The sequence below is a fragment of the Dendrobium catenatum genome, unplaced genomic scaffold (assembly GCF_001605985.2).
Source record: "Dendrobium catenatum unplaced genomic scaffold, ASM160598v2 fragScaff_scaffold_716, whole genome shotgun sequence".
Lineage (NCBI taxonomy): Eukaryota > Viridiplantae > Streptophyta > Magnoliopsida > Asparagales > Orchidaceae > Dendrobium > Dendrobium catenatum.
The window spans coordinates 18,471,821-18,490,340 of record NW_021319178.1 but is presented as its reverse complement, the minus strand read 5'-3'; the positions used below and the strand labels follow the sequence as shown (position 1 = coordinate 18,490,340).

At 35.7% G+C, this 18,520-nt stretch overlaps 1 protein-coding gene across 5 annotated transcripts in view; it reads right to left on the bottom strand.

Annotated features, from left to right (window-relative positions):
* LOC110107028 (uncharacterized protein YnbB) overlaps nt 1–18,132 on the bottom strand; it is a 31,569-nt gene extending 13,437 nt beyond the window's left edge. For 2 of the 5 annotated variants that reach the window (XR_003701206.1, XM_028696150.1), the window contains exons 1-10: nt 17,934–18,132; nt 17,634–17,747; nt 9,611–9,721; nt 9,460–9,522; nt 9,241–9,354; nt 8,979–9,128; nt 8,689–8,766; nt 8,391–8,612; nt 8,244–8,330; nt 1,465–1,557 (exon numbers count right to left, since the gene is read on the bottom strand). Coding sequence is in view for 4 of the 5 variants with exons in the window: in XM_028696150.1 (XP_028551983.1) it covers nt 1,465–1,557; nt 8,244–8,330; nt 8,391–8,612; nt 8,689–8,766; nt 8,979–9,128; nt 9,241–9,354; nt 9,460–9,522; nt 9,611–9,721; nt 17,634–17,747; nt 17,934–18,065 (1,164 nt within the window). In the remaining variant the exon portion in view is untranslated. Of the gene's footprint in view, nt 1–1,006; nt 1,326–1,464; nt 1,558–1,755; nt 1,876–8,243; nt 8,331–8,390; nt 8,613–8,688; nt 8,767–8,978; nt 9,129–9,240; nt 9,355–9,459; nt 9,523–9,610; nt 9,722–17,633; nt 17,748–17,933 lie in introns of those variants that run through there. The other 3 variants (XM_020837160.2, XM_028696151.1, XM_020837161.2) reach the window with 3 other exon arrangements.
* Nucleotides 18,133–18,520: the final 388 nt, after the last annotated feature.

The following is an 18,520-nucleotide window of genomic DNA, read 5'->3' as shown; positions in this document are numbered from 1 at the left end:
TATATATATATATATATATATATATATATATATATATATATATATATAAGAGAGGGAGAGAAGGATCGGGTATAACCCGATCGGACTAGGGCTCAGGGCGGCGGGATCACGCACGGAGGGAATCGGCGCTGGAGTCGGCCGGCGGCGGCGGCGGGTTCGGCGTCGGCTCAGGCAGGTCGGCGGCGGGTTCGAGAGATACAGAGACGAAGCAAGCGGAGGTAGCAGACCGATCGTCGGTCCTTGGTCGGCTTTGGACGTGGGTCGTCGGAGCAGGAAGAGGTAAGCCGACTTGGTTGGAATCGGCAGACTTCTTACGGACGGGAGATCAAGAGGTAAGTTCTGAAAACTTCGTTCTTCTCTTGGTGCGTATCTGTGTGTGAGTGTGCGTATTGGAACCGAATGAGAGGAAGATTTCATTTTTTATTTTGTGAGTATGTCGGTGAAAGAAGTCGGTGGGCGAATCGTCGTATCGTTTGATCGGGTATGTCGGTGGGGGAGTCGGTGGTATGCAGTTACAGTCAACAGGAGCTTATCTTGATTTTGAGATCTTTGACTTGATCTCATAGATGAGAGCAGCATCTTTAATTTTTGGGTAAGTCTGTTTGCAGCTTCCCAAACATCTTTTATGATTGTTAGGAACATGTGTAATCTTTTGATTTTGGGCATCATGGTATTCCATTATCATGATATGATCATGGAATCTGCTTCATCCAAAAATACAAACTGAGTTATTTGACTCCGCCTAAGGATCTACCATATATGATGGATTTTTTTTCATTTCTATTCAAAAAGGTCTTCACAATCTAGGGCCACTTAAGATAGTTTCATTCATTCAAATAATACGAGATTTGTAGCATCTAGAGCTCTCCTTTAGTTTGATTTTCGACTTTTTGACGGGATGTCAAAGAAATCAAACATGATGAGGAGAAGACCGAAATAGAGGAAGAATAAAGATTGGAAAGAGGGGCCTAATATTGCTTTGATAACATGTAAAAAACGAAGTGGTTAAAGCTTGGGTTGTTTATTCCTCAAATGAGTATTTATATACTGCCTTAAACAAAAAAAAAAAGTATTTATATACAAAATTAGCTAAAGAATAAAGGAAAATAACTAATTACAATTATTCAAAAAATAACAATTTTTAATTTTAGATGTTGTCCGCCCCTTAATAGGCCTGCCGATTGATACCAAGGGAGCAATCCTAGGCTATCTCATTCCTTCCATGAATAAAGATCCATGGGAGATGTGTTTCCCTATTTGGACAATAGATCTCCGGCCTCCTTTTTCCTTTTCTAGCAATCCAAGGTCTTACTAGGCCTGTCGACCTTTCAAGTTTCAACAACTATCGATATAAGCATTAGGATAATCGCTATTTTCTGAAGATTCAATAAGAGCTGTGCGACTTGCAGGTCATAAAACACCATGGAAAGTATAGTTTAGAAAGAAGTATTAGCTTTCATGCACCTGGCAAAATACTGTAAATGGTTCCCGCAATGGCCCATCACATGACAGCTCACTTGTGCTTCCATCAATAAATGTCCCATCAGCAAAGATCACCTGTTCAATAGCACAAAGATACATAAGCCGCGCAAACTCTAGATGCAACTTGAAGTAGCAAATTTAAGGGCACCCTCAGATAAAACATGATACAAAATAACAAGATCAAGTTCTGTTTTTTATTCATCTTTCAAACATCGAACAGTTTCCCCTTTTATTGTTTAAGCATAAGATCCGCTGAAAAAATGAAAATGGAACCTCTGAGGCATATCCAGGTGTACATCCAGCAGTTGGTTTGATGAAAGATCCTATATGACTACTTCTCTGAACAGCCTCACAGAAAGCTATAAGACGCTCACGACACCCTAGCTGTACAGCCTGAAAAGTGAACATAAACAGAAAAAAGCAATTTTCTTCACACATTATGAAAATTTGACAGATCAAGAATTTCATGAAAATAAAATGCCAAAAGCCATCATAAGTGGCCATTTCAATTCCAAAATATCACAGTGCTCCAATTTAATCCAATTAAAAATTGATCCCAAATGATCCACTATTAAATTCAACGCTTCATTTGCAGAAAGTGAGAAGTTGTGTGCTATAGAATAAAAGAAGGATATTTTAGTAAAATTTATTATTTATAATTATTTTTTAATTATCTAAAAACTTACCTACTGGTTGATGAAGCAGAGTGGGTGTGGCCGTTCAAAGACCACCCACATGCATGAGTGGATGTCTTAGAGGACCTCGTTGAGCATGGCTGGCCAATGAAGAAGCTCAACGAGCATGGCATTGAGTGCGGCCGACCATTGCAAAGATGGTTAACAAAGGAAGCGACAACAGTGATAGTTCAACGAGGCTGACCACTAGTATGAGTTTTTTTAACAACTTTTTTTTATTCAATCAGAGAAGGACAAAGAATTTGACCAATATTTGTGTAGCTAAACTTCATTTTTGAGGAATATGGGGGAGAATTCAGAAGGGCATTGATAGGAAGAAATGGCATCGACCATCAATATGGACTTAGGAGGATGAGTTTGCTTATTAATTTTTTTCTTCAAATTATGTTGTAAGTATAATATTTGTATGCATTGATTTTATGATAAAACATATGAAAATAGTAATGAGTGAGAATAAAAAAAATGGACTGTATAAAGTAGTACCGAATAGCTTAAGGATTCAAACTCCATAGCTATTTAGTAATTTAACTGAGACGATTGTTATTGAAATGGGAAATTATTATAATAAGGATAAAGTGGTAGATAAGAGAACTAATTTTGATGATGATGATGATGACGACGACGATGACAATTATAAGTACAATATATCAGATGATTGTGAGAAATTTCTAGACAATGATTATAAGATTTGCAAGGAGGATGAGTTATTTGAAAGCAATGTGGATCATTTTGCTAAATTTATAGGTACTACAGATTAGGGCAACGAGAAGATTGAGGTATACAATGAAAGCTCAAATTAAATGTTGAAAAAGAATTTGTGAAATTGATTGCTTGAATTCTTAAATTCCAGTGATGGAACTAATAGTCTAATATTTAAATAGTGAAGATGGTGACACCATAAAGTGGCCACATCTCAATCCCAAAATAGAGTTTAAGAGTCCCAATATTGAAGTAGGAATGTTATTCAACCGCAATGAAGAATATAAATAAGTTATGTAGAACTGATCAATTACAAGAGAAAAATAATTAAGTATTCAAAAAAAAGGCAAAAGGTGTAGGTTTATTTAAAGGAGGTCTAATTATCCATTTCTCTTATTCATTTCAAAGTATGAGGGAAGTCATTCATGACATGAAGTCATTACAAGAGCACATGTGTACATAGAATTATCATAACAAGACTTTGACCTCCACAATTATAGCCAAAAAAATTACAAATAAAATTAGGACTAATCCACAAAGCAAGTCTAAATTTTTTAGAAAAGAAGTAAATGATGAGTTGAAGTTGCATGTTTCAAAGTCAAAAGCTAGGAAGGTTACAAGTAAGGCTCGCAAATTGGTGCACATGAAGAAGGAAAAAAAGTTCAAGATATGGAATTATTGCTTCAAAATTGTAAGGCTAAATATGGGCTCAACCTTATTATGTACAAAAAACAAGGGATACAAATTTGGAAGGCCGAAAGACATTTGTTATAATGTACGTTTAGTTAGAAGCCTGCAAAAACAGCTTCCAAGCAGGTTGTAGGACAATAGTTGCGGTTGACAAATGCTTCTCGAAGGAGCCACAAAGCGGCCAGCTATTAACCGTGGCTTGTTCAAAACTTCAAATGATAAAAATAACATATTTCTAGTAACACGACTAATAGTTAAAAGTGAGAAGAAAAGTGGTTGGGAATTGGGAGTGGTTCTTAGAGTTGTTGGCCAGATATTTGAATATTTTTTAGAACCAGTAGAGGCTCATATTCATTTCAAATAAACAAAAAGGTTTGATTCTGCATTTGAAATTGTTCTGCCCAGTATTACAAATAAATTTTGTGCGCGAAAAGTATGCCAAAATTTAAGTTTCGAGTATAGGGTTTAGGGTGACACGTTACTCAATAACATGTGAATATTTCAACTCTTTCATCCTCGACGTAAGAGAGTTACCTATTATCTCTGTGTTTGAGAGCATCAGAAATTTGATGATAAAGGAGAGATCAATGAGGTGGAATACTAAGTTATTTCCAAGGACTCATGAAGTACTTGAAAAAAATTTATATGAAGCAGAGAATTATATTAGTGTGACCAAATTACATAAATTTTATGTTATGCTGCCGCAAAAGATGGAAATTAATTGGCTTGCCTAGCCATCATGTGTGTGCTGCAATCAGCATGGGTGAGCTTGACCACAAGAACTTTGTCCATAGCTACTACTTGATGGATACATATAGAACAACTTAAGAACACAATATTATGTCAGTCAATGGTCCTGATGAATGGCTTAAAAGTAACACAGCACTTTCATAGATTGAATTGGTTTTGTTCATCGTTTAGTTTAGTTTGAACTAGGATTTTTGTGAACTGAAAATGAATAATAAATGATCCTTATATATCTCATTTCAAAACTTACGCAAGCTGGGGCATTATTACTAAAAAGTAAGTCCAACTAATTATATTCCAATAGAGGTATAGAAATGCCTAGGAGATGAAAGAATTTCTTTGCTTACTGAACATTTTAATATTATTTTGAAGACTAAAAAGATGTCAGATGCGCGGAAACTAAGTGTGTTGATTCCTATTTATAAGAATGAAGGTGATACACAAGATTATGCGAATTATAGAAGAATTAAGTTAATGTGCCATACTTTAAAACTATGGAAGAGTTACGGAGCATAGGTTACAATGTGATACTAATGTTTCTCAAAATCGATTTGGATTCATGTCGGGTAGGTCTACTATGAAAGCTACATATTTATTGAGAGGTTTGATGGAGAAGTATAGAGAGAATAAGGAGGGCCGGTATACATATGATATTTATTGATTTAGAGAAAGCATATGATAAAGTTTCAAGAGAAATGCTATGGAGATGTCTAGAAAAAAAGGGGTTAATAATGACTTATATTCAAGTCATTAAGGATATGTATGCAAGAGCTATTGTGTTCAAACACAAGGTGGTTTGACCAAGTATTTTACTATTTAAGTTGGATTACATCAAGGATTAGCCTTAAGCCCATATCCTTTTACTTTAGTCGTGGAGGTTCTTATTAGACATTTGCCAAAGGATGTATCCTCGTGTATGCCTTTTGGGCGATGAAATTCTTTTTGTTGATAAGACTAGAGAGGGTGCTGAAAGAAAACTTAAATTATGGAGGTAACCTTAGAGTCTAAAGGTTTTCATTTGAGTAGATCTAAAACCGAATACATGGAGTGTAATTTTATTAGTAATAGATATAGTGGAGGAATTGTGACTTTGGACGATCAAAGTCATTAATAAGAGTACACATTTTAGATATCTTGGGCCTATTATTCAGAGTGATGGTGAAATAGATGAGGATATTCTTAGTAGAATTCAAGTTGAATGGTTGAACTGGAGGAATGCATTGTACTTGTTGTGTGATAGAAAAGTACCCTCAAACTTAAGGGAAAATTCTATAAGATGGTGGTGAGACTTGCAATTCTTTATGGCACAGAATGTTTGTCATTAAAAGAGAAGCATAATATTAAGCTAAGTGTTGTAGAGTTGAGGATGCTCAGGTGGATGAGCGGCTTTACTCTTAGAGATATAATACAAAATAAGCATATACGTGAAAAGATTGTAGTAGCTCGAATGGCAGATAAGGTTAGAGAGAGTCACCCTAGATGGTTTAGTCACATAAAATGGCGGCCATCCGATGACCTGGTTAGGAGAGTAGATGTATTAGATTTGGCTTATGTTAAGTGTGGGTCTCCGAATGGATGTTGCTCGCGGAGATAAAATATAATGAGTACGGTCGCACTATCCTGTGGAACAGAACGATCACAGGCCTTTACACTCTTTGCAAGCAGACGACGAACCAATAGAAGAGTAGATAGAATAATACATATGATTATCCATGAAGAATAGCTACTACACATCTTGATAGATAATAATATATATGACTAGATAATCACGAGATTTTTCCCATGGGATACATCAGCTCGAGTGGAATTTATTTAACGTGGATATCAGTTTCCTATGGGGTAGAAGGGGTCGGTCCAAGGTTGGAGCCGCGGTAAGTTGGGGTGGTCGCGACTAGGGCTCTGACAAGAGAGATTGCGAGGTCTTTGCGCGAGCAACAAGGGAGCTTCCATCTAGATTGGTTCGAATCAGAGAGATCAGAGGAGAATGGGAGTTTTGATTTTCCTGGGCTGGCTCAACAAGAGAGATGGGAAGAACTTAAGTGATGTGCCAATGAGCCCCCTTGCCAGAGCCAACGTTCATATCTTCCATATAAGCCCAAAGAGCAAAGCCTCGTTTGACCACATTACAGAAATTTGTTGCGGTCGTAGGATTCTCGGCAGAGACAGACCAAGAAAAATTTTGACGTGGTCGGAGCCATTGGATCGAATTCCAGATTTGTAAGCTGATTCAATTCGTTTAGAAAGCCATTTGGATTTTAATTGGGATTAAATTGAACCAATTGGGTTAAAACTAAACTCGAATCGAGCCCCATTCGAGTTGATTCGAGTCAATTTGGTCTCGATTTGACCCGATCGAGCCAATTCAACGAAATTGGATTTGAATCAAACCCAATTGGAATCAATTTGCGCTGATTTGGGTTCAATTCGACTCGATTACATTAATTTAATGAAAATAAACCCGCGTCGACGATGATTTGGCTCAAATTAGATTCGATGGGGTCCAATTGAATCAATTGAGCATGAACGAGCCCGCTCATGGGGAAAACACGCAAAAATTGATGTCAATATTAAGAAAGGTAGAGGTAGACCTAAAAAGACTTGCTTAGAAAATATTATAAATTAACTTTCTTTATTAGAGTTTAATGAGAATTTGACTCTTAATAAGATAATGGAGAAAAGGATTCATGTAATTGACCCCACATAGTGGCATAAAGTCTTAATATTGTTCTTCTTGTTGTTGTTGTTATAGTAAGTCCAACTAATGTAAATTCAATCATAGATGGGCAAACATTCTTATCAGCCATTTTTTCCCACACTAAATTAGCCTCCACTTGTAAGTTGAAATTTTCCACTTAAAGTAATCTGTATTAACTAGTGAAACTAATCTCCTTTAATGTTTGACCATCTTACACTTGAATATTTATTTATTTTGATTATTTTTTATAAGTTCTACGCTATATATAAAAATAACTACTAAATATTGTCTAGTTAAGTTTTAAACGAGAATTTAACTATTAATGGGACACAATGGAGAAAAAAGATTCATGTAGCCGACCCCATGTAGTGGGACAAAGGCTTGATGTTGTTGTTGTAGTTGTGGGGAATAACTGGATTTAATAGATATGACAATTGAATAAGTTTAATATTATTGTTTCAAGTAGGCTTTCACTTTCATTAAATTAGATTCTATTGCAAAATCAAATATACGTTCTCCATCAAAATTTAATCTCCCTTGCACCTACCAAAGTATTCACAGAAACTATCTTACTACAGTCTACAGATCATTACAATTACAACCAACAATTACCTTTTTTCCTATGGAGAAAATAGAATTAAATATATAACAAAATATAAATGAGAAAACAAAACAATATAAGAAATGTGACTTCACACTAGCACCATCTAAATACTCTCGCATTAATTTTTTGGCGTTAACTTTAATTGCATTTCACATGAATTTCAACCTAGGGACCAATTGGAATCAATTTTCAATAATAGATGGACTAAATTAAAATACTGTGATAATTTGGGACTAAATTGGCCACTTAGTAATAGTCGAGAGATTATTAATTATTTTAGTCTTTTTCTCAATAGATATTACTGGTACACTGAGTGGCTTTTCTTATCATGCTGGCAACAATCTGCACTGCAAATCATGCACAAACATTACAGCTTTTTTATTTACGACAGAATTTTAATGCAACTTCATGCACAAACACTTCAATTATGACAATACATATAGAAACAAGCTATGGTCACATTTTACAAGCATTGAAAAGCAGATTTAAATTACTTGAAATGCCCCTAGAAACTTAAAACACAAAAGAATAGCACTGTGATCATTGATTGAGATGAATCATCAATTTATTCTCCAACATCAATATTGACATACAATCTCATATTTTCATAACTATTCTATCAGAAAAGAACCTGAACAGTATCATGGCGAGGATGCCTTGGGAGTGGTTGGACTTTTAATCCTTTTGACGCCATTACTTCAGCGATGAGTAAACCTCCCTGCTACATGAAATGAAAGTTATGCAACCCACGAAGGTGATTTTGTTAATGCATACGCACCTTTATAGCTTCTCCAACCATTTGAGGTGAGAGGAATAACCCCTGGAAAAGCAACCTCATTACATCACCAGGAGTTGACCCACAATCAACCCCGAGACCAGGTGCCGAAAGGCGGGCTGCCGCCATCTCAACTAAGGATTTCTTCCCGGCAACATATCCACCACAAGGTGCAATTGTCCCACCTGGATTCTTTATCAAACTTCCAGCAATCAAATCCGCGCCCTGCAAAGGGAATAAGGTGGCATCATAGAACTGACACACTACACGGCTGCAGAATATTTCAGTGCATGGTGCATACCACCATGGGTGGCTCGTATGCTTCTACAAATTCCCCATAGCAGTTATCCACAATGACCATGCAGTCTGGATTTTGCATCTGCAGAAGAAAAAATGTGGTCAAATGTATGATTAAGGTTTCGTTTAGGACGGCTTTTTTACTGCTTCTTAAAGCAGCTTTTAAGTACAAAATTTTTAATCTTTTGTACTAAAAAGTTACTTTAAGAAGCAGTAAGAAAGCCGTACCAAACAAAGCCTAAGTTGCAAAGATGTAGCCAAAACTAATTAAAAAAGAGCAACTATTAGTGTTACCTTGATTATTTCTATTGCTCTCTGAATCTCTAGTATGCTCAAGCTTTTACGCCATGCATATCCGCATGACCTTTGAATGAAGGAACACTTCGTTTGGGGCGTTACAGCATTAGCAAGAGCATCCCAGTTTAGGCCTCCAACTATTGAAAGCTAAAACCAGAGCACATCGAAGTCCTCCATCAATACATCAAAAGAAGGAAAAAAATAAAGAATAAAAAGAGGAAACTTAATAGGAGAAAGCAGTTTGAAGGAAAGAAAGTACAGGAACTTCCCGATAAGAAACTCCAAAATCCTTTAAGGATCCAATTCTAGGAGAGTTTCTAATTCCAATGACTTCCTCTAATGTGTCATAAGGAGCTCCAGCAACTGCTAAAAGCTGGCAAGTTTTATCAGCAAAAAGCATTTCATAGAACTGAGAACAAAATGTTTAATTGACACTCCAAAATCAGAATCATGTAAAACTGAAGAGAACCAAATTTACCTCATCCCCAGGCCTCAGAATAGCAAATAAAGCACAAGTGATGGCATGTGTTCCCGAAAAAAACTGGCGAATAAAAAAAGCAAATAGAAAGATTAATTGGGTTGAGTGCATAAGCCCGGCTACCCAAAAAGAGTTGAATTATAACCTATACCTGTGAACGCACTATTGCTGCTTCTGCTCCAAACACTTCAGCAAAAATATTATCCAATGCCTCGCGCCCCCCACCTTCATCATGCCCATAACCTGTGCTTCCACCAAAATGCTAATAGAGAAGATGGCATTTAATATTAATTGGCATGTGGGTTTCTTGAGAAGCAGAGAAAAACAAAAAAAGGGAATAAATTTTCAACAGTAACCAGGAAATTAAATATCTTATTTTTGAGCGATGATGAAAGAAAACAATATGAATATATATATATATATATATATATGATGTTGAGATTATCAATCATGGAATGATTGTTCATCTCAGCAAATTGTGTGCTCTGATTATATCAACCGCAAGATGATTATCCACCCATCAATTCATTTATACTCGTGCTTCTTTTTTTATTACTATTAAATATTAATTATGTATTAACACTATCGTTGTCAAATACCAAGTGTATGAGAAAACTAGAAATTGTGTTATGTAGTTGACAGCCAATATAAATTGTCGAACAATCAAGTTCATGCAGTCGACCCCACATAATAGGATAAAGGCTTGATGTTGTTGTTGTATTAATTTATTCTTTATTTTAGGGCCTATAATTTATTGCTTAACACCTATAAATATGTACCTAATTTTTTTATAGTTTGGAGCAAAAAATTATATTAAACAATTCTCTCATATTATCACTTGTTTATGTGGTATCAGAGCCAAATAAGATTCTCAAACCCCAAAGTCTAGAACCCAATTTCCCAAAATCCCACATCTCAATCCAAAAATATTGAAACCCCTAGAAATTAACTCGTGATCCTAACAATCTTCCAGTTGTTGCACATCATAGGAACCTATATCCAACCCTCCACCCGTTGTTACTCCCGATCCCATTGTGGCTCTTGATCCCATCATGCCTTTGCCTTCCAATTATTGGATGTCCAATTGTTGCACATATCATCAATCTCATCACGATCTAACCTCCAATCTCCAATCTCCTCCATAACTCAAACTGTCGTTCCCAGCAGCCAAACCTTATATGTCCGTTAGCACCCTAGCCAAACCTTATATGTCCGTTAGCACAGGGTACGACAAGTAAAAAGATCTATTTTATGACTTAAAAAAATAAAAGAAAAGGAAAAAATAAGAAAACAAAATGAAAAAAAAAAAAGTTGACAACAATAAATCCATTGGAATCAAACCTGTTCCAGTTCTTATTCAAGTTGAGGTCCCTTTAAAACAGGCCTTCAACTGACTGAAACAAATTAAGATGCATGGTATCAATTGATGGAAATACATGTAGCTAAACAAGAAAAAATTTCCTACATCATAGGAAGCACCGCTCCAACTATTGTGTCATATAAAGAATATGAAAATTAGTATGTTTAAAATCAAAATGTGAAATGTTAGCTTCTGCTATCCATGTCTTCTAATATCATGAAGCGTTACCTTCATATACCCATTGCCTATGAAATTTAGAGTACTTTTTTCAAAACTTTTTATAATGGTAACGATGAGATGCATGTCCATTCGTTGCATCAAAAAGCCTTCTCAATCACACAAAGTACCAAATCTTTCGTAATATACTATGAGGAGCTAATATGAATCTTTCAGGAATTAGATCATAGTGATAAAGTGGCCATGAAAGATACTACTGATGTTACAGTATCAATAGTATATTAAGCGAACTCAAGTGCCCATATTTCTTACTGGATCAAATAAAATTTTCAGCCAACTTTGACGAGAAATTTTATGAGCCAATCTTAAGTCTAGAAAAGTGTTAATCCTTAGTCCATTATAAAGTCATACAATCAAAAGCTTCTGTTATGATTTCTTGCCATCGACCCAGTCAAACATCCCAAGAATGGCCCAAAGATACCAAATCGAAGAATTCTAATAGTTTAGATAAACCTCCACACAAATGCACTCATTGTAATCAAATAAAACCATAGAAGGTTGTTGCATTGAACTTATTGGATATCTAGATTTGTGGGACCCAACATGACATCAAAATTCTAAGCAGTCATCTACTGCTGCAGTTGCTAAAACAAAAGAAGACAATGCCCCACCTATGTCCCCAATATCAGCATTGGTCACCACTACAAATGCCAAATGTAAGGTTTTCACCACTTCTAAAACTATTTTGAATAGCGCATGTATAATTGATTCTGGTGCTACTTATCATATGAAATTTGATGTTATACAACTCTCAAACATTAAACTATCCTCCTACAATTGTGTCGTCATGGCAAACGGTAATACCATCCCGGCTATTGTAAAAGGGTCCTAGCATCTTTTTAAAACTTTAAATCTTGATTCAATATCAGTTATTCCCCCCTTATATTATAATATTTTATTAGCCTCTGAAATTACTGGTACTTTTTTTTATCAATATGTGTTTAAGACATTTATACTTGACAAATGATTAGTTATGATGTTAAGAGATGGTAGTTGTATTACTTGGACTTGGAATCCAAATTTTCTAGCAGATTACGACAAGCTTTAGCAGAAAAAAGCACCGGTTCACAAAAAAAAAACTTAACATATGGCTCTCATATCGATGTTTGGGACATGCCTCATTTGGTTATTTAAAACTTTTATTTTTTAGTTTATTTATGAACTTGAATATTTCTACATTCAAATGTGATGTATGTGAACTTGCAATAAGTCATTGTTCATTTCCTTTGACTTTGAATAAAAGTCTTATACCCTTTATGGTGATCAACTCTGATGTTTGAGGACCATCTCAGATTCCTATATTAGGAAGGCCACATTAGTTTGTTACCTTTTATAGATGATTAAACTTGAATGATCGGATTGTGTTTGGTGAAATCCAAATAAAAAGTTTACTATTTCATATATTTTATAAAACACCGTTAATACACAATAAAATACATGAATACAAGTATTAGGAAGTGATAATGGCAAAAATTATCATAGTTATGAATTTCAATAATTTTTTTACTCTTCTGGCTCAATCCATCAAACAAGTTATCTGAATATGCCTCAACAGAATACTGTGAACGAACACAAAACAGACATTTCTTAGAGGTTGTTCATGCTTCCTTCATCAAGGCTCACAAGCCCTTATCCTAATGGGTAGATGCTTTTCTCTCTGCCGCATATCTCATTAATCTAGTTTCATTTTATTTTCTCTACCTCAAAAAATCCTTCCAGTCAATTGCATAAGCAGTTGTTGCTCCAGCAATCCCAAACTTAACCACACATGTCTTCTGATGTGTTGCATATATTCATCTATAAAACACCAACATAGTCAGTTAATGTTTTGAGCCTTGAAATGCGTCTTTATTGGCTATAGTATTCATAAAAAATGATGCATATGCTATCACTCCCTACTAAACGTATTACGTATGTTTACACGATGGATGTTATCTTTCATGAAAAACTATACATTTCAAGTCTAAATTTTAGGGGGAGTATTTTAAGGAAAATCGGACTTTCATATACAATCTTGAGAATATAATGTGGAAATAACAAAACAAAATTTGGTAATTTGAATAATAGTTCAAAATTTTTGGAGTTAAAAGATGCAATCCTACACAACGACACAACATGTGGAGAGTTAGATGAGTTGGAATCTAGTAATCAAAATTTGAAACAAAATACGCACCCAAAGAGCCAAGAATCGTTTAAACTCGATCCCAAGTCTCTCCCAATTGATACATTGATTTTATAGTTAAATAAATCACTATATGGATTAAAATAATCCCCTATAGTTTGGTTTGGACGATTCATCAAATCTATGGCAATCTTTGATTATACAGCAACAATAACAAGCCTTTATCCCACTGTGGGGTCGGCTACACAAATCATTTTTCTCTATTGTGTCCTATTACGAGTCAAAATCTCATTTAAATATAATAAAAAAATGCTACTTTTAGTGCTTTCTAACCAAGTCTTTTTAGGTCTACCTCTACCTTCGTAAATAAAGTAATTCAAATCATAAGTTAATTTTAAAGAAAAAAGATGAAAGAATTGCAATATTTACAAAGCATTATGGTGGAAATTTCTTTTACAAGACAATAAGTTATTCTTAAAAGTAACCAATTCAACTATAATATGACATCATAGCGGCATATGATATAGCCCATAATACAATTCATCATGATTGCACATAGCACATTGAGATAGATAGATTCTTCATTAAAAAGACACTAAATGAGAAGGTTGTTGAACTACCAAAGACTTGATCAAAAGATCAATTAATATATATTCTTACTAAATGAGTATCAAATCGAGTACACTCAAAGTTCTTAACAAGTTAGGCATGGATAACATCATTGAAGCGGTCAAGCGGAGTGTTGAGATTATCAATTGCAGTATAATTTCCCATCTCAATAATTTGTGCTCTAATTATATTAACCACAAAATGATTATTCACCTTGATATTCCATCCATATTTGTGCTTCCTTTTATTATTACCATTAGCTATGTATTAATTTAGTCCATAAGTTTAGGGCTCATAATTTATGGTTTAACACCTATAAATATGAACCTTTTGTTATAGTTTGAGTAAGAAATAAAATCCAATATTTCTCTCTTATTATTATTATTATTATTATTATTATTATTATTATTATTATTATTATTATGTGTTAGAATTCATAAAATTTGAGAAGGGTAAAAATACCTTCTAATTATTATACAAAATTATCCCTATTTATAGATCTATACAAAATGTCTTAATAAAGAAATAAATAACTTCTAATTGATACATAATTGCCTCAATATAATCCTTCCTAATTCAGCTACCCAAATATAGAAGAATATTGGCGTGATCCAGGTGAGCCTCCCACGGATTCTCATCCTAACCGTGGGATCAAATGCTAAGGGATGACTGAGATTTTGACACTCCCCCTCAAGCTGGAGACCAGCTTGCAATTACTCGCTCAGAGGTAGAGCTGCATTGGTTATGGATAGGGTATCAACCACCAGAGAAAGCCGGCAATGAAGGCCGATGATGGAAAACTATCCTCAAAATTCCGACAATTAAGGCCGGTGGTGAAAATTTTGTATTCCTTAGGTTTCCAGCAATGAAGGCTGTACTGTGATATCGTAGCAATAAAGGCTGATTTGATCATGTCAGCAATAAAGGTTGATTTGATCATGTCAGCAATAAAGGATGATTTGATTAGCAATAAAGGCTGATTTGTTTATACCAGCAATAAAGGCTGATTTGATTATACCAGCAATAAAGGCTGATTTGATTATATCAGCAATAAAGGCTGATATCAGGTCTTAATCATGTCTCAAATCTGATTAAGACTTCTTGCTGTTGTCAGCCCATCTAAGATAATCGAGAGGGGTGTCTCTATGGATCCGAGCGGAATAGGAAAATCAGAAGGAGCTTTCGATCGAGTCGTCTGAGCAATGTATCTATATCCGCGTTGTCAGCTCTATCCGCATCGTGAGCTCCGTCAGCGACCTTGGCTTCGATCGCAAGGCTTCGTTGCTTCTGCACGCACAAGAGTTGGCTCGCAATTAGGCGGCTCCTTCCCATGAGGTCTTGATGTTTCCTTCCTTTGGCTCCGTCTCGCAGGAGGTTTGCTCGGCCTGTCCGTCCCGCAAGGCCCCGAAGCTTCCTTCCTTCGACTTCGTCACAGTTTGCTTGACCCGTCCAGTTTCATTCGGCTTCAGGCTTCAGGCTTCGGGCTTCTAGGTCCAGCGTTGCTTCTTCGGCTCCTTCATGGTTATGCTCCTTTGACGACTTTCCCTTTCTGTCGGATCGGAAGTTACGACGTTTGATTGGGATCGGTTGGGTATACACGGAGGCTCTACAAGAGCCGGGCAGACGAAGTTTTGCGGTCAAATCTTTCAGGCGGAACCAGGTTCCCGCGTGCGATTCTTCCGGTCTGCAGAAGATCTCCCGTACATGCGCAGGGGAAGCCGCTATTGTTGGCGGCGTTTGGCTTCGGCAAAGCTCCGCTCCAGCCTTTGTTGGCAAAGCTCCGTCTACGGCGTCGTCTTCGGCACGGTTTCTCCCGAGCGGCTTCTCTCTGAGAACGACCGGCTAGGGTGGTTGAGCCTCGGCGCAAGAAGGGCCGCTCGGCTCTCAACGGGAGTCTCGTTCGTGGCTGTTCGGCTTTCTACTTTCGACGACTTTGGCCTTCCTCTCTGATGGGAAGTTCCGATCGGTATTTCGGCTCCGTCTCGTCCCATCGTGGTGTACACGGGTCGGCAGCATCTCGGATGCTCCGAGCTTCTTCTTTTCTCTTCCTCCTCCGATGATCTAGGATCGTTATTTGACGGCAAGGCCGTTGGCTCTGATACCATGTTAGAATTCATAGAATTTGAGAAGGGCAAAAATACCTTCTAATTATTATACAAAATTATCCCTATTTATAGATCTATACAAGATGTCTTAATAAAGAAATAAATAACTTCTAATTGATACATAATTGCCTCAATATAATCCTTCCTAATTCAGCTACCCAAATATAGAAGAATATTGGCGTGATCCAGGTGAGCCTCCCACGGATTCTCATCCTAACCGTGGGATCAAATGCCAAGGGATGACTGAGATTTTGACATTATGTATATATGAGAGAGAAACTTCTCTCAGAACTCCAAATATTTTGTAAATCTTCTTTTTTTTTAGTAAAAGAAAAACAATGAGAGAAAAAGCCTCCTCAAAAACTTCAAAATAATAAAAGAACTCTTTTTAAACGTCATATCATAATTTCTTTTAAATTTAATTTTTTAAATGATCCCATTAGTGAATGACTCTTCATCTTAAACCTCAAAAACTAACAATCAATCACTTTTCAACAATCTTCCACATTCTCCCATTAGTTTCCAATCAAAATATGGTGAAACTAATATATATTTTCATATTATTTTAAAAGAGTCTCATAAAAATTTTAAATGATTAGTATTATAGTTTTATTATTTTTTCATATATTTACATTTTATATAAAAATATGGCATAAATTATCTTTTTTTTTTATGATGTAAGCTTCATAGTAGCTTTTAAAAAAATTGTTTCGTAATTTGTTAAGAATAAAAAGAAACAAACATATGAAAAAAAAAAATGTAAACAAATTTTTTTCTGATTTTTATAATATGAATTCCAAGTAAAGGAGGTGGATGTCAAGATCAATAATAAGGATGGCTATAATGCCCAATTGAATTGTTACATAACGTGATGACCCCAAAGATATATTTCATCTTGCTTGGAGATACATCTTAATGGTCCACGCAATACAAGATATCTTCTTTGTGTTCATCTAAGCCTGTTGATATCATCTTCCAGAATTTATGATGCTCATCTACACCTAAACAAGCTTACTTATGGATTTGTCCAAACATAGTTCATTAATAAACAAGAAAAGCATCATTCAACTTATGTTCTATGCAAAAAGAATTTGGTATTCGTATTCTTATTTATTTCAAGCAAAAGTCCTATGCTCTAAGCTTAAACATAACCAACCATGTTCAGGTTAGCTAATCTCAGCCTTTACGCAAAGCCTTAAGCACAAGTCATAAGGTAGCAACTCAAGTAAAACTATGGAAGCCTGGATAAGAAACAGCCTTGGAAACCCATTTCAAGCAAAATCACATAAGATACTCGCTTAGGCAAAACTAGGGAAGCCTGGGAACTAATACTGAACTTGAGCTTATATCACAAGCACGTCCTAGGACACCCATTTGACTTAAATACTTTGGGTAGAAAAGCTTTTTCCGAGTAGTTATAGTAGCAATCAAAATGTGTCCTTAGGAACCTAAAAAATATTATGCGACTAAATATAAGCCTCGCCTCAAAGATATAAAGAAAGGCAAAGGCCATCGAAATGTAACTTAGAAGCTTTCACCATATTTTTCAAACTAAAACGACATAAATGGTACTTAGTTCCTTAACGTCTCTGATAAATTTCCCCCAAAAAAACACCTCTTATAAAGATAAAGTCATACTGCCCATTAACGCAATATGAAGTTGCCTAAACAAATACTAGGTTGGGCAAAAATAATAATTCGACTGTTAATAATGAGTGGAGGTTCTATAAATATGACTCACATGAGATCCAACTCTAGCGTTCTGGAAGGCTTTAAGAACACGAGTAGCATTGTGCGCCACCAAATTATCAACTTCCCTAAAATCCGAATACAAAGAATCCACTGCTTTTACAACCTAATCACAAAAACAGTGGAATTTAGGCATTTAACGCTCGGAAGTGGCCAAAATGAAAATTTGACAGCATTTTAAGCTTTAGTGAGTGAAAATTTTTTCAGGAAAACTCGAATGGTGTGTCTTCGACAATCCGCAGAAGAAGATTAAAACATGAAAAATGTCATGATGCAAGGGTTTAGTTTTAACCTCGGGAACGAAAAGCTGTGCAGAATACCCAGTTGTTGGATGACATCCAGCTGACAAAACAGCAGCGCACGAGCTGCGCCGGAGAGGGTAAACTGAAGGATACCTGGTGGCGACGGAGCAGGATAAGGCCATGGCCTGCTACAGTGGCGGGACAGCGGGCTTGGAGACAGTGGTAGTGGGAAAATGTTCAAAATACTGAAAATACTCAAAATAGTATATTATCAAAAATCGGTCCATTTTTAATATGATAATTATTTCACCAAGAAATATTTAAAATTGAATATATTTTATATATCAATTATAATCCTTATTTATATTCTATGATCAAAAAATGATTCACATTTTTTCTTAAATCATAAAACAATCAATTATTATTGTATATCAAGATCATCTATATTTATTATTGTCAAGGGCAAATTGAGCATGATGAGCCTGGGGCAGAGCTCCACAAACTTTATTATTAACGTCTAATTAGATGTAAGATCACACAAGTCAAAATGGACTAACGGCGGAAGGCTTTCATGCGTTCACAAATCAGAACATGATCGTAACTCGGAAGACTTGAAAAGCCTTTCTTCTAAACGCCC